This window comes from Piliocolobus tephrosceles, chromosome 17 (genome assembly GCF_002776525.5).
Source record: "Piliocolobus tephrosceles isolate RC106 chromosome 17, ASM277652v3, whole genome shotgun sequence".
Taxonomy (NCBI): Eukaryota; Metazoa; Chordata; class Mammalia; order Primates; family Cercopithecidae; genus Piliocolobus; species Piliocolobus tephrosceles.
The window spans coordinates 65318899-65335633 of NC_045450.1; the positions used below are offsets into that span (position 1 = coordinate 65318899).

Genomic DNA, 16735 nt, shown 5'->3' on the forward strand with positions numbered 1-16735 from the left:
TCTCACTCCCCTGCCTGGGCTGGAGGCTGAAGATGGTGGGATGAGCTGCCAGACCCAGCTGGCTCTTTCCTCCTGGAATGACCTCGAAGAGCACCATCTCCCCGAGGCCATGGGCCTCACTCTGCTGGAGTAGTTCCTGTCTCGGGAAACACCCCTAGCACTCCTGAATTCACAGCTGTTGGCAGCAGAGACCTCCTTGCAGCATTCCTTGTTCTAAAAGCGTGCCCCCTAAGGTGTCCTTCAACAGTTGGATTCACCTGAGGGTCTCTTCCCTGCCACAGAACAGGTCAAACTCCTCCCTGCAGCTTCCAGGCCAGTCTCCTATCTCCCACCCTCCTTTTCAGTCGCATGTTTCCTGGCATCCCCCTGCCACCCGACCACACGCCGCTGCCTACACTCCCTGTGATTTCCTGTTTTGAGTGCCCTCACTCTCGCTGCTTCCTCTGCTTAGAATTTCTACCTGTCTCTCCAAGAAGCTGACCCCAGGGTGATCAATCACCCCTGTCTGCCCAGGACTAAGGAGCATATGGTTTGGCTGTGTCCCCACCCAAATCTCATCTTGATTGTAGCTCCCATAATTCTCACATGTTGTAGGAGGGACCCAGTGGGAGATAATTGAATGATGGGGGTGGTTTCCCCCACACTGTTCTCCTGGTAGTGAATAAGTCTCAAGACAGCTGATGACTTTATAAGGGGTTCCTCTTTCACTTGGCTGTCACTTCTGTCTTGTCTGCCACCATGTAAGACGTGCCTTTGGCCTTCGCCATGATTGTGAGGCCTCCCCAGCCACGTGGAACTGTGAGTCTATTAAACCTCCTTTTCTTTATAAATTACCCAGTCTCAGGTATGTCTTTATCAGCAGCGTGAGAACAATGGGGTTTCCTGGGATGCATGATTTTCAGTCCTCAAACCAGGACAGTCCCAGACAAGGTGGGGCAAACTGGTCACCCTAGTCATTAGTAAGATTAAAAGAGAATCCACGTGAAGAAAGTGAAGAGATCAGCAATGCCTGTGGCCCACATGAGTGTTCACTAACAACGTGGAGACCTTGTCACCCCCCACCAACACCCTCACCCTGAGGGCACTATGTGTTCAGCCTGCAGGGGGCAGGGCTTAAACACAGTAGGTGCCAATAGACAGGGAAGAGGCCCAGCAGGAGAAGCATGACAGCCGGGTGTGAACACAGGCAGAGGGAGACAAAGAAGGGAGGGGCAAGGGTCTGGCCCCAAAAATGCACCCAGCAGCTCCCCGTTTCTCAAGCACAGAGCGAGTCCTTGAGCCTCAATCTCCCAAAATGCCTCTCTCAGCTCCAGAACCAGCCCTGGGGCTGCAGGAGTGGCCTTGTCTCCACCTTCCCACAGGATATTCTCCTGCTGTGCTCTGAGTGACTGCGATGAGATAAAATCAACACTTAATTAAAAACCACTGCCTCTGCGGAGGTGTTATTTGTTTATGTATTTTTCAGTGCATCTTCAAACAGTGACATTTAAATGCGCCGAGCAGTCGGTGGAGAAAAGAAATGAAATAGAGGCACGGTGTGTACAGCTTTCTCTAGTCATCTCTGGACGGGTTCAATACTTTTTGTCCTTATTTGCCTTTGCTTCTCGTTTCTTTGAAAGCTCTAGATGTTTTGTGCTTCTGCATGTGTTTAGGACTTTCTTTGAAAGCAGTGATGCTACCCTAGAGTATTCATTTCTCCTTTGAGATTTCTCTGCCTGGAGATGATGGAGAATTTGTTTTTTTTTTTTTGAGACGGAGTCTCGCTCTGTCGCCCAGGCTGGAATGCAGTGGCCGGATCTCAGCTCACTGCAAGCTCCACCTCCCGGGTTTATGCCATTCTCCTGCCTCAGCCTCCCGAGTAGCGGGGACTACAGGCACCCGCCACCTCGCCCGGCTAGTTTTTTGTATTTTTTAGTAGAGACGGGGTTTCACGGTGTTAGCCAGGATGGTCTCGATCTCCTGACCTCGTGATCCGCCCGTCTCGGCCTCCCAAAGTGCTGGGATTACAGGCTTGAGCCACCACGCCCAGCCTGGAGAATTTGTAATAATGCTGACTGTCTCCCTCTGACTGAAGTTGTCAATACTGAGAAAAGGCATTTGTTAAATTGTAAAGGGTCTTTTGCTTATTCCCTGTGTGACCTCTGGCAAGTCAACGAAGCCCTCTGAGCCTTGCTGTCCTCATCTGTAAAATGGGTCTGTCATAAGGACAAGCATGCAGGAACTCACCACGGCACTGCAGGATGCCATCTCCTTGACCCGCAGCATGACCTCCTGGCTGAACGTGGTGGGCCAGAAGACCTGCGACACCAGCCCCCTGCTGCAGGCCTCCTGGGCAGTGAGCTTCCGCCCACAGAACAGCATCTCATTGGCCTGAAAAAGCAAAAGCAGGCGAAGACTGAGGGCCTGGAGATCCACCCATCTCCCTCAGCTGGTCCAGGGCTTGCCACCTGCAACCATCCCAGTTCTGGAAGGCATCTCACCTTCCAGATCCTTATCTTATTTTGGGGTCAGATAAGCTTTGGGAATTGCATGGAAATGTTTGTGTCCATGAGCAGAAGGTTCACAGTTTTCATTAAATTCCCCAAAGGAGCTGTGTATTTACTGTGTCTCTGTATGCCCCATGCCCGTCCCCATTTCTGGAGGCACACACATGGGCATGGGTTGTGGGTTGGGTACATTTCAGAGCCGATGACCCAGCCGTGATGACGTCATTGGCACTGAAATGTACTCAGCTCACAACAGCCCAGGGATAAAGACATGCTCCCTTCTAGATAATAAAGCTCAAGTAGGGTTTGCAGCTGCAGGTGTGGTGGAAGAGTCTTTCTTCTTCTCTGACTGCAGGCTAACATCAGTGAGGCCCAAGGACCATCCATGGCTGTGTCCCTGCCTGTGGAGAGTTGGAGCCACAAGGAAAGGAGAAATAGGAGAAGACAGTGAGAGAGAGAAAGATTAAGGGAAAGACGAGAGAGACCTGGTGGTACCTGAATTCCCAAGCCCTGTCTCCCCAAGGGAACTGCCACTTCTGGACTTTCCAGCTGGGAGAACCATTAAGCTCCTTTTTAAAAAACTGAACTGGCTAAAGCGCTTCCATCACTGGCCACCAAAAAGGTCCTGAATAACACCACAATACCAAGGCAGAGATATGCATCTCTCCCAGCGGCTCAGGGCTGGGCAAGGGCACTGCCCAGTCATGAAGGGCAGAGAGCAACCTTCCCTGGGCTCTGGTGACCTGGGATATCTCTGTACCACACTCCCCAGAGAATTTCCTTTTGCTTTGAAATTTGCAGCTGTCATACAAGGTCTGGGAGGAGTTACATAGATAAGGTCCCTGGCACAGACAGAGAACGTGATAGTAATAAGCTGCAACTTACAGACAGTGACTGATAATTAGGGCGTAATGGTCAAATCCATGTGATAGAGTCCGCACGGCCGGCAACGCCTTCCCCTCCTGCTCTTCTCTCCTGCCTCTATGTGCTAGCTCCTCTTGGGCTGGTGTTAAAATGCCAGGCACTCTCAGGCCTCCAGAGCTAAGTACAAGTTTCCCCATTTGGTTCTGGTTGTCACCGACGGTTCACGATGACCCAGAGGACAATCTTTCACGCCAGAGTAGAGGGCAATCTTTTATGTCGATAATAAGTCTTAGCATATGCTTGCCTGGTTCAAGATTTGAACACAAATGGAGGCCTTGATGCTTTCTGAAGAACACCGCAGTCCAATGAACTCAGTAGAAGTTCGCTGGGAGAAGTGGCAAATGGCCATATCTGCTCCCATGAACCTGGATTCAGATCCACTGGAAGCTACTCCCTGGCAGGTGCGAGGTACAAGGCGAGGCCTCCATTCATATGGAAAGGCTCCTGGCCACCCCTCAGACACCATACCCTGCAGTGCCCTCTCTGAAGAGAGAACTTAAGGGATCATCCACAAGCCTAAGGATTCAGAGAGAAAGGGGATTCTTGGCGGAGGTAGAGTGTCCCTGGTGAAGACCCGTAACATTTACAAACAATCCCCTCTAGAGCTAAGAAAACAAGAACAAAAACAGTTTGGTCACTGACGTGTGACTCTGGGAAAGTCACAACGTCACAAAGCCACAATCTTCTCTGCTGTCCAAGAGGCATCATGACAGCACCAAGCTCCCAGTGCAGAGGCAAGGTTAACTGAGAGGTGCTTAGAACAGGGCCTGCTATGTGCAGAAGGGGTAGCAGAAATCTGCTATTTTTGTTATGGTTGGTGATGTCATTTTCAAAATGGAACAAGGAGGAATATGAAGGAAGGACAAGGGACACTGCTATCAGCCTCACTACTGTAACAAAAGCAGGACTTGAGAGATGAGAAGAATGAGCTTGCAGGCCCTCAGATGGAAACAACGAGGGATGGAACTGCAAAGGAAGACAAGGAAGAAATCCAGTGTAAAAGCCCCTGCCCTTCCACACGTGCTTGCCCAAGTGCAACAGTCACAGTCCTGACAACATGCCGAGCTGCCTCAAGAGCATGAGCATAATGTCAAAGGTGGGTGTTTACCTTCCAACAAAATCAAGACGTCAAAAGAAACATCCTGGAGTCTGTTCCTAAAAAGGAAGAATTCACAATAGCTGTGGGGCCACAATGGACTATTCTCTTTTGAAGAGAGAACTTAAGGGTATTATCCAGAAGCCTAAGGACTCAGAAAGGGGATTCTCGGTGGAGGTAGGGTGTCCCTGGTGAAGACCCATAACATTAACAAACAACTCACTCTAGAGATCAGAAAACAAGAACAGAAACAGAGTTTACTCACTGACTCGTGACTCTGGGCAAGTCATTTAATGTCACAAAGCCACAATCTTCTCTGCTGTCCAAAGGCATCATGACAGCACCAAGCTCCCAGCACACTTTGCAGGGCTGGGGAGGCAACACTCGGCCTTTTCTCTGGGGTTTCAGGGCTTGGCCCTGTCACCTAAGGGGTGCTTCTCTGGCAGTTTTATGGGGTCTCCTGTGACCTATGGCATCTGCTGGCAGATGCCCCCAGTGGACCCCGGGCAGACCTTGCTGAGGCAGGCACAACACAGAAGGCCCAGCACCCTCCCTGGCGTGCCGGGCTCACAAGGGCCACCCCACGCCACTGCCATGACCTCGTTCCTCCCCCTTCCCCACCATCCTCACCAGGACCCAGCCACACTGACCTGACCACTCTCAACCCAGGGCCCGCGAGGCTCACTCCCTTCTCCGTCCTTCCCTTCATGCATCCTCTGCCTGGAATTCTTGCCTCTGTTCAAATGTCACCTGCTCAAAGGGGTCCTCTCTGAACAAGGTGGGACCTCCTTTCAAGACACTGAGCTGGGGAATAGAAGGTCTGAAGAACAGGGTTGTTCTTCACTCCTGGACTCCTGGTGGGTATGGCGAGCTGGGCACTTAGTGGATTTGCAGCATTTGAAGAAAGGGAGAGAAAAAGGGAGCTGACTGGCTAGAGGGGGCTGGAAGGAGGGGACTCCCTGAGAACCTTGTGAGATCCAGCTGGGACCCATGCTTATGAAGTAAGTATTAGCCCATCAGAGCTGAGTTCAGAGTTCATGGCTACTCTGAACAGCAAGGGCTGCCTGAGAGTCCACAGGGGAGGAGCCGTCAAAAGAAGCCCAGATGCAGGAGCATGGCACCTCCAACGCTTACTCAGACCAGCTACACGTTCTGAACCCCTCCCTGGTCCTGACAGCCAATCTCAGATTCACCGCTCAGGTGTGGGACCTATTTAATAACAGGCTGGGTTGGGAGCACATACAGTGGAACCAGCCAGTCCGTGCTCAAATCCCACAACTGGCATTACCACTGCATGCCTTTAGACAGCGCACTAAACCTCTCTAGCCTCCGTCTCCACATCTGCAAAATGGGGATCACAGCTGTCCTGCCAGGGATGTGGACTGCATTGACAGCCCAGCCCAGCACACAGCACGTGCTTCCTACGTGCCAGCTGTCATCACTGCTGTCTCCTGTCCAGACTTGCTTCTGGATGTTGGTGCAGAATCTGACCACAGCTTACAGTGGACTCTGCTGCCTCCATTGGACAGCGGCTCTGTCTGCGCCACCTGGTGACATGGCTAACTTCTCTGAGCTTAACGTTCCATCTGTAAGATGGAAATCGCAACCGTTTCCACATGGAGACCACTTTGTGTTCACTGAATCCTTTTCCTCTTCTTGCTAGACATGCACTGGGCTACACCTCCCAGCCTCCCTTGCAGGTGCATGTGGCCAGAGGCTGAGTCATGGTCGATGGCACATGAGTGGAGGTGAAGATGCCCCTGCAGGCCTGGCCCGTGAAGCCCTACAGGGTGATGCTTCTGGCTCTCTCTTCTCTCCCACTGGCTGGAAGTGAGGGCACATCTACTGGATGGGAGACACCTGGGTCCCCAGATAGTGTGGGTGACCCCTACACCTATGCTGGACCACACCAGAGTAAGAAGGAAAGTTTTGTTGTTCAAGCCACCGAGACCGTGGGCTGCTTGTTACAGCACCCAGCCAATCTTAAGACATGCCCTCAGGGGGCTGGAGTGAGGAGTAATGGAGACATCATGCAGAGTGCATGGGCCATACACTGACATCATCGCCATCTTCTCAGGCCGGGCTACTCCATCTGGCACTGATGGCGTGGAGGGTCCGAGGCAGCCCGGCCAATCCTCAGGCTGACAACACCCTCAGGTTTCTAGCCCCAAGAAGAGCCCCTAAAAACCCAAGGGAGAGGAAGGATCCCGCTGGGATCCAAATCCAGGTATCACAGGAGGCTTACCAGCGCGACGCCCAGGATCTGGGGGAAGGTGTAGGAGGAGCAGCCAGCAGGCGTGAGGCGGATGGTGGCGTAGGGCGTCTGGAACCAGGCCTTCTCACTGGCCCACACGATGTCACAGAGGGGCAGGATGGAGGCGCCCAGGCCCAGGGCTGGCCCATTGATGGCCACCACAATAGGCTTCTTAAACTGGATAAAGGCCTTCACAAAGTCCCTGGGAGAGAGAGAAGATCCTCTTGAACAGGTGACTACAGCTTGCCAAGCCCCACTGGAACCCTTGACTCTCCCAGGTGCTGTGACGCACCCTCACGTCGTCAGAGGTGAGAGGTACCAGGCAAGGGCCTCGTTGCCTGGACATGGAACCACCAGCTGTCAGATTTTCTGAGGTACACTGATGGGGTCGCTGCATGTCCTGGTTTGCTCAGATTGCCCCGGTTCATGCCCCGTGTCCTAGCACAGAACCCAGTTACCATCTCCTTCCATTCTCAAAAGCCATGGCTTAGCTAGTAAGTTATATGGGCACCCTAGATATTGACAGAATTTGTATATATGCTAAGGAAGTCAACCCGAATGTTAAGGTGCAGAACCAGAACCAAAGGGAAGGTGTAATAGGGAGGCATATTTCAACTCAAAGAGAGAAAGAATGTTCTAACATCTCTGGCCAAAGGTGAATGGAGTGGCTTTGTGGGGTATGAATTCCTCATTCCTGAAGGTATTTGCATTTTAGCTCAATGATTATGCTGGGTGATGTTGTAGGGGGACTTCAAGCTTCAGATGGTGGGTACATGTTGGGAATGATGACATTTAAGATTTTCAAAAATCAGATGTAGGATGCTCAGATTCTGAATTACCTGCGGGGATGCCAGACTCATCAAGGGTGGTTCTAAAATGCTGAATACAGTCTATGTGTTAGGATGGCTCTGACTAAAATCTGTAGGCAGGAGCTAGAATTCCAGCTACAAGACTGGGCAATACTTTTTCTCCCTGCCCTTCTGCCCTGAGCAATGCATGCACCTTTACCAATCACACAGAGCCATCAGCAGTGACCTCTATTTCCTTTGCCTCAGAAGGCTTTTTGCTTTTTCCCAGTTGCTATGTATGATCTATAAAATTTTAATATTCATCTTTCCTCCATTCATGACATGGAGGAAAGACACAAGATGTGTAGTAAAGTCTGCATCCTTCATTACTCTCAGAGATATGAGAAACTATAAGAATTCATAAGAATAAAATCAAAAGGCCCATGACCTTGATCTGACCTTGGCCTGCCTCAGCTTACCTCTCCAGGTTTCCCTCACATCACTCTTGCCCCCACTCACTGTGCATGAGCCACACAGGCCTCTGAGAGTTCTTAGAAAACACCATTATCAAAATTTGTAATCACCCTAACTAATTATTTGCTTGTTTGGGGATTTTTCCTCCCCTTTAGCTCCTTAAGGACACCCAGACGTCTGCCTGGGGCACTGCTCGGCTTCCATCAATATTGGAATTAGCACTCAGTAAATAGCTGTTGAGCAAATACGTGAGTCTCCCAGAACAAGAGCAAAGACTGCAGAGGTGTGGCAATGGTGAACCAGCTCTTCACCAAACCCGTTTTCCCTCTTCTTCCCGGGGCTACTGGCCGGCCACATTTCCCATCTCCAACTGCATGTGGCTGTGACCAAGTCACCAAGTGCTGGCCAAACAGGATGTGAGCAAAACCCCATCCGTACCACTTCCAGGTACACACCAAACCTCCCACCATGGCATCCTCCAAGCCCACTCATCTTGGTGAGCACAACAGTCCTGGAAGACATTTGCTGAGCCACAGGATGGAAGAAGTCTAGGTTCCCGAGTCACAGGCTGATGGTGACATCTATTTTAGGCTTATGTATCTGAAAAGTACATTTCTATATATGAGGTTTACTTGTTACATCAGCTAATACTTAACTAACACAAAAGTCGAGGCCGGGCACGGTGGCTCATGCCTGTAAACCCAGCACTTTGGGAGGCCGAGGTGGGAGGACCACAAGGTCAGGAGTTCAAGACCAGCCTGGCCAATATGGTGAAATCCCGTCTCTACTAAAAATACAAAAATTAGCCGGGCATGGTGGCGGACACCTGTAGTCCCAGCTACTTGGGAGGCTGAGGCAGAAGAATCGCTTGAACCCAGAAGGCGGAGGTTGTAGTGAGTCAAGATCGGGCCATTGCACTCCAGCCTGGGAAATAAAGTGACACTCTGTCTCAAAAAAAAAAAAAAAGTCGAGCTGATTTATCTCTTCTCAATCAATACTGTTCCTTTCCCCAACTCTTATCGAAAGTTGTGGATATCACAGTGATATACTGGGATCAGATTCAACTGCGAGAAAGCCTACTTAATGTTCTGCCGGGGTAGGAGGTATCTTACGATCTATGTAAGTTGTCATGAAAGTATGCGCCCCTGACTCAGGCTTGAGGCATCACACTGCCTGCGATAGTGGAGTTAGCTCTCAGTCCCTGCTGGTCCCCAAAAGGTACTACTTCAGAGAGGGAGTCCTGGCTCCATGACTTCTGATGCTTGGCGTTCCAGTGGCCCAATTCCTGACATCATTTACTTCCTAACCTATGGTGAGGTTTTAGGTTAGGTCACTGGTTTTTGCAAGTGCTTTTCACTGAAAGCAATTTGGGGTCTGCAGGGGATATGGACTTTTTTGTAGAATCCCTGGGGGTTTGGATGATTTCTATCAAACATCCCATTCCTGAGTGACCTCATACAATTCCAGAGTCTTAGATCTCAGAGGTGGGAAGGACTTCAGGACTCATGGAGCCATATCCTCCACTCGGTGCAGAATTCCCTCCATAACATTCCAAGGATGCATCATTCTGCCTCTGTTGGATGTTAATTTTAATAAAAGAGGGTCCATGCCTGTCAAGACAGCCTCCCTGCCGTGGGTCTCTCTGATACTGTTGCCACCTTAGCTCCATCAACCACATGACATCCTTCAGGTATGGACTGCAGCCCTTGTGACTTTCCAGAGCTTTCTTATGCAGGACCCCAGAGCCTTTCACTCTGTGGTTTCCAACCTGAGATCCGTGCAAGGGAATCAGGGAAGCAAGGGAAAGGGGACCAGGCGTGCAGAGCTCTGACCCTCTACCCCAGACCCTCCTGTGTCATCCAACCTGCCTCACACTTCATTTCCTCGATATGAAAATGTCACCTAACGTTTAATGAAGGCCACCCCCCATCCTCTTTCTCTCACCTCAGGCAGTAGATCTCTATCACTGGGAGCCAAGCAGCAAACAGGATATTGCATTACGGGCCCTGCAGCTCAGATATCTGATCCTGCTGCGATGGCGAGGCTGGGTGGGAAAGATTGTACCCCGCCTTCCCCCACATCCAAGGCCATCAGGCTGACCTGACCCGCACAGCTTCCTTTGCTCTACCCGAGCCCTGTGGCTTCTGCCTGACAAAGCTGCTGGGCTGCACTGATGTGGCAGAAGGAGCAAGAACTTCAGAATCTGAAAGACTCAGAGTGAAGTCTCAGTTCTGCCCCTAACTAATGGTGGACAGGGTGCCTGGTCTCTGGAGCTTCATTTTCTCCCTCTGTAAAATGGGAAAATCAACGATGTTGCCCCAGATTGGGAGTTGAGTAAGAATCAAAGGAGACGTTCCATGCAGGGTGCTAGCCCAGCGCGGACATGCGGGGAGCACGCCATCCCTGCTGCTATTATTATGGGGAATGCATCTGCTGGGGAGGGTGGACAGAGTCCTCATTCAATTCTCAAATTGGTCTGTGATCCATTCTCCTAGGCTACAGGTGACCCAGAAGCAAAATTCTGCTCACAGGAATGTCTCAATTTCCCCTGGAGCAATCGGCATTTCTCTTGTGACCCAGTTACCCACTCCCTTTAACCAGAGCCATGGAGGAGAACCCTCCCCCAGCCAAAGCTCACAGCCAAGTCAGCCAGTACAGGACCAAACAGTGACCACCATCCTGGGGCCCCCAGAGAGGTCCCCAGCAGGCCACTCCTTAGTCTACAACTCACCCCGTAGTCCAGGGGCCCCCTCCCTGGTCTTAGACTCAGCTTAGCTAGAAGTCATGGCTGGAAGTACCAGCAGTAGTGACAACAACTGTAATAGTTAGTCCAAGTACATATTAGTGCCAGGAATAGCCCAAGTGTTTCACATAGAGTATCTTTTTATTCTCCATCCTAGCAACCCACCGGTGAGGCCAGTACCATCATTTTGATTGTTTCCATTTTCTGAATGAGCTAATAGGCTGAGAGAGATCTGTGACACACCCAAGGCTCCACCACCAGCAAGTGCAGAGGCAGCTTTGAGCTCAGGCAGCCTGCTTCCAGGTGCCACATGGGCAGCTGCCAGCCAACACTGCTTTCCTGAATACCTCGTTTGAACAAGCCACCTTGTCACTAGAGTTTTCCTCTGCAGGACCCCAGAGTCTTCCCCCGTAAGTTCAGAGGAGGCAGCCTCTTTTCCGGATGGATCCTGGAGAGAGGCTTCTGAACAAACCACCAGAGCTCTCCCCAAATCTGCTAGTTCATTCATCAAACACTTGCAGAGTGATGAGTCCATCACCAGTCCTGGTCACGCGTATGCAAGTTTTCTTTAGGCAAGGATGAGGAGGGGGTGAGAGTACCACTCACGGGGTGCCAAGGCCATGCAGCATGCCTGGTCAGCCCTATTAGAAGCGTGTCCCAAGAGAAGAGATGGGGGCAGTTCGATGTCCAAAGAAACATTTTGGCCCTGCTAGATTTTGAAGGAAGTTCTTTCACACGAGATTTCTTGTAAGTACGCTAACACACCTAGAAAACCGACAGGAGCGGGTGCAGAACTTGCAGCATGAATCAAGCTCCTTTCAAAGACAGTGCATTTCCTTCAGGACACCCCTCTGGAAATCCATAAAACGTTATCTGCAGAATGCTTCGCTGCCACCTTGTATACCCAACTCCAGAGTGTTGCCTCCGAGGCAGCACTCCCAGGCTGGGAGAGCTGGAGATGCCTTGAAAGAATTTGGTGCTGATGGGTGAGCCACGGTCTCTTTCTAACCCCAGGAGCATCTATCTCTACACGGCCACATCTTCTGCACCTCCATCCATCTTTGCTTGTGGTTCTCACCGTTCTCATGCCTGTATCACCTCCTTCTTCACCCTCATCCCCTTAATAACCACCTTTTCTCTCTTGCATAAAAATAAGAATCTTAGGCTTTCTCTTAGTGCTCTCAATCAGTGGTGCAGAAATCTGGTTAGCACAGGGCAGGTGTTCTCAACCCTGGCTGCCACTGAGAACCACCAAGGACGATTCACATCAAAAGATGCGCTGGCCCCACCTCAGCCTAAATAACCCAGAGTCCCCTGGGGGTGCTGCCAAGCATCTAGGTCTTGGGAATGCTCCCTTGGGCCTCCCTGTGCTGTCAGGGCTGGGGACCAGTGGTCCAGGGGACACCTCCTTTCCCATGCCCTCATCCTTGCTAGCTCACGAACTACCAACTTCTGCTCCCTTTGAAGCATCAAGAAGAATTCCTTCTGCCTCCGCCATCTTGCCCTGTGCTCTGCCTAAGGGGAGCTCACTTACCCGCTGACATGGCAAATGTCTGAATTCCACTGGCCGTGTTTCCCCAGAACTACTCAGCTGGGAAAGTCAGGAGCCAGTTTGGGCCCTGGCCCCAGCCACGTTCTCCTACAGTTAATGTTTTCAACCCCATCTGCCTCTGACATCTCTTTCTCCATGAATTTGGTTCTCAAGAGTCCAGAGATGCATAGATATCACGCTGCAGACCCCAGTGGGTAGAGGCTATGGGGACAGGAGGGAAGGTTTTGCCCCTCAGCTTTGATACATCCAAGACACAAATGCAGGGACAGGCCAGGGAGAGGCCACCCTCACCAGAGAGACTGGGCGTGCAAAGCCAGAGGAAGGAACCATTCAGTGGGGGCTCTCGGGAAATCCATCTGAGACCTGACCCTCTGGAAACCCTGTTTCTGTTCAGCTTCCATCCCTTCAGTGACCCAGCTGCAACACCTTATCCCTGCATGCAGGAATGACCTCCTTGCCCACCCCATGCTGGGACAAGCCTCATCACTGTCAACTCAGGGCTGGCCTGCGAGTCCCACCTTGCCTGCAGCTGCCCGGGATAATCTGTTAATAGACCCCATCAGCAAAGGTGAACAGCTGCCCACCAGAAGGAGCAGCCATTGAGGATGCTGGGCAGTGGTCAGGATGGGCCCTTGCCTAAGAGGAGAGCCTGAAAAAGATGAGGCTCTTTGAGCTGCTAATGATTTCCTTCCAGGCTATATTAGTTTCCCAGGGAATAGTCACCAAAAACTTGGGGGCCTACAACAATCAAAAGGTATTCTCTCACAGTTCTGGAGACCAGAACTCCAAACTCAAGGCGTTGGCAGGGCTGGTTCCTTCTGGAAGTTCTAAGGCAGAAGCTGTGTCAGGCCTCACTCCCGGTTTCCGGTGGCTGCTGGCCATCCTTGGAATTCCTTGGCTTGAGGCTGCATGACTCTAAGCTCTCCCTTTTCTGTCATATCACCTTCTCCTCTGTCTGTGTCCCCTCTTACGAAGTAAGTTCTCTCTGCGTCTGGCGCCCACTCCAACCCAGGATGATCTCATCTCGGGACTCTGAACTTAATTACATCTGCAAAGAGCCTTTTTCCAAATATGGTCACCTCCACAGGTTCCAGGGATTGGTACCTGGACATATCTTTTGGGGGCCATACTTCAACTCACTACAAGGGGTCTAGACGCTAATGAGCTGCGCACGCATGGAGTGAAAACCAGGGGCTGTGTCAGCCAGGTTTCCCTGGGCTTCTGGAAATCCAGCTAACGCCTCCACTGAAATCTGTAAACCAGATAAAGACCATGACTGAGGCTCCACAGGTCACAAAAACGGGCACTCAGTTCTCTGGGTGGGCTGTGGTGGCCTCATGCATGAGAGAAGCACGCTGGAAATCCTGCGGTCCCCCTTCGACACATGGAAAGGCAGTAGCGAGAGGGCATAGCTGAGACCAGGCAAAGCGCAAACCGTTTGGGCACAGCCAGGAAGCCTGTGCCTCTATAACCACAACGCCTTTCACGTAACAGTGCCCAGGCTCGTCATGTCTCTTCTGGCAAGAATTCTGCAACAGCAGACATGCGTATTTTGGAGTAGGGGCTCCAATGGCTGCTTCACCCTGAAGAGGGACTCAGAATTGCACACACAAGTGCATCCCAGCATCACCTCTTGGAGACAACGCAACCCCTCAAAGCCCCCTATAGCCACGTGGGAATCGGCCTCCCTGTGTGTGGCACTTCCACTGAACTCTGGAGACTGGAGGCCCCAGAAAGTCCCTGACTTATGGCCTGAGGCTCTGTGATACCATGTGGAATAAGTGTTCCTTCTCATGTGACCAGGGGCATTCCTGAAATGTGACTTGTCTGATTCCTAAGCAAGATACAGCAGTCCCTCCCAGGTGAACACTGGTTGACAGCTGTAAACCAGCTAAACAGCCGTAGTGTCTAGAAATGACACTCACTTGCTTTTGATATACTAATAAAGAATGGGGAAATAACTACCCTTCAGTGTCCCAAAAAGGTACTCATTGTTGAGTCACCCCCAGGATCCCAACTTTTGCCCAGGGGCAATTAGAAAGGGGGACATACCCTGTATCCCGTTGGGTCTGCAAACACACAGCTGCCCAGGGAACCCCTCCATCAACCTCCCCACTGCTGAGTTATGGCAGCGCTGGGACACACAAACAACCAGACAACCAGACGCTCTGCCCATCAGGCAAGGGGCGGGAGTAGTGTGGATAACACACGGCCACGACCAGACTCAGGCCTTGATAGCAAATAAAAAATCTTTCCGATCAAAAGAATGAAAGTGGGATCTAACCTAGAGGGCAAAGCAGTCCTAATTTTGGCAGGACTATGGTTATAGATGAAAATATAAGATGCCTAATTAAAATCCGAATTTCAGATAAACAACCAACATTTCTAAAATGTAAGCAGGTCTCAAATATTGCACAACATGTACTTATGCTAAAATTAAAAATCCCGGTTGTTTGAAATTCAAATGTAGCTGAGCAGCCTGTATTTTCACTTGGTAACCCTAGGCAGGATCCCAAGGTGTGGGAACAGGAGCACAGCTCACCTGATGGCTTCTGCAATCCGCGTGCTCTCCTTTCGCCGGTCGCTGGACAACCGGCCAATTAGGTAGGAATAATCCAGGCCGCTGCAGAACACGCTGCCCACCGCGCTGAGGAGCAGCAGTTTGCTGTCGTCTGTGGCTGCGTTGCAGAGTGCTCGCCGGACTTCTTTCATGATCTGCCGGCAGAGATGAATTTGCAGGGATGTTAAGTGACTATCCTGTAAGCCTGGGGCTTTCAGACAGCAAGACAGCCAGAGGCCTGATCCCCTGAGGGTAGAGGCCAGGGAATCTGCTTCTGCCCGTGCAGGGAGCCTCCCCTGAGTACAAGCATGAATCCAGAGCAAGGAGAAAAACACTTATCACAGCCAAAGCCCTCCAGCACCATCGCCAGAGCAGGCAGAAGAGTGCTAATAAGGAGGCAGTGTGGTCACTGGCTGCAGATCTGGAAGCCTGGCCTGGAGTCGCTCAATCCCTGGTAAATCTCTGCAAATCTTGTTCTGGCATTTGCTTATTTAGCCCTTTACAAGATGTGGAAAAAATCCGTGCACAGCCCAAGTAAGGGATGTAAGCCATCTCTAGATGACTCAATTTGATTATTATACATCCTTGCTCATCTTTCATCCAGCTAATACCCCGCATGGTTTGCAGGTGCCACATGGCAACTGGGCTTTGGCATCAGACCCAGACCTGGGTTTAATGTCCCACAGGAGTTCCAAGCCCCTGGTCCAAATTCTGGCTCTGCAACTTACTAGCCATGGGACCTGAGCCATGCTGGTTATTCATCCTCAGTGTCCACATCTGTAAGTGGGCAGACCCACTCTCAAGGTCTCCAGTGAAGAATAAGTGAAAGGAACGGTTATGCTATGGCCACCTGCAGGTTCACACTCCTGGGAGGTAATGATGAATTCTGGATAAAAGGCATTTTGTTTCTCTTCTGCATGCCAGTTAAGCCTGCCATCTGACATGGAAGAACTGTGCTGGCCACCCTGCCATCGTGGGACAAGTTCCCCTTATCTCCTGTGTCTCCTGCATGTCTGCCCTAGGATTTTTAGGGCTCTATGACCTTGTCTTGGGCAGGTGGAGGGCAGGACAGAATTTGGGAGACAGACACAGGTGCCCTCGGTAAGTGGTCAGACCAACAAGTGCTACCTTAGCAGTGAACATGTACTGCAGGTCAGGTACCCTGCTACGTGGGCTCCAGCCTCCCCAGCACCAGTGAGTAGGCACTCTTCTTACTTCCAGAACAGGGAACAGATGCCTAGAGAGGTCGTGACACTAGTCCACGGCCACACAGTTGGTAAGTGTTAGAGGTGGATTTGAGCTCTGGCCCGGCTCACACAATGCCTAGTCTATGCACTTTGACACTGCAGATTCCCACTGTCTGGCCATGGCCTTTCATTCATGGAGAAGGAGGGAAGTCAGCCCCAGAGCAAGCAGCCAGCCCAGGGAGGGACAGGCAGGGGTGGGGCAGCTAGGAGAGCCCAGAGCTCCCAGTTACCACCCTGCAGCCTTCTTTGAACGTCTTCCCTGGGCCAAGCGCATATTCACCTAATCACCTTTGCATGTGCCAATCTCCCCACCCCTTGTGGGACTGCCCAGGCTCCTTGATTCTGAAAGTCCTTCTATGACCCACCCTATTCTCCTCCCCCATTCTCCCTTGTCCGGCACCCCCATTTGTTTCCTTCCTTTATCATACATTTACCTGTCTTACCTACTACTTATTTGTCTCCTGTCTTTTATTTGTCCACCCTTGCTCAACTGTTATTTTAATAAAGAAAGGAATGGCATCTCTCTTATTCCCCACTGTATACTCAGAGCCTAGCACACTGCCTGGGGTATGGTGGACACTCAATATCTGCTTGTTTAATCACCCTCATTG

At 51.2% G+C, this 16735-nt stretch overlaps 1 protein-coding gene across 2 annotated transcripts in view; it reads right to left on the reverse strand.

Annotated features, from left to right (window-relative positions):
* Positions 1–16735, reverse strand: part of CDYL2 (chromodomain Y like 2) — a 240705-nt gene that overhangs the window by 39401 nt on the left and 184569 nt on the right. For both annotated transcript variants that reach the window (XR_002734661.2, XM_023226834.2), the window contains exons 4-6: positions 14860–15032; positions 6752–6962; positions 2227–2370 (exon numbers count right to left, since the gene is read on the reverse strand). Coding sequence is in view for 1 of the 2 variants with exons in the window: in XM_023226834.2 (XP_023082602.1) it covers positions 2227–2370; positions 6752–6962; positions 14860–15032 (528 nt within the window). In the remaining variant the exon portion in view is untranslated. The remainder of the gene's footprint in view (positions 1–2226; positions 2371–6751; positions 6963–14859; positions 15033–16735) is intronic.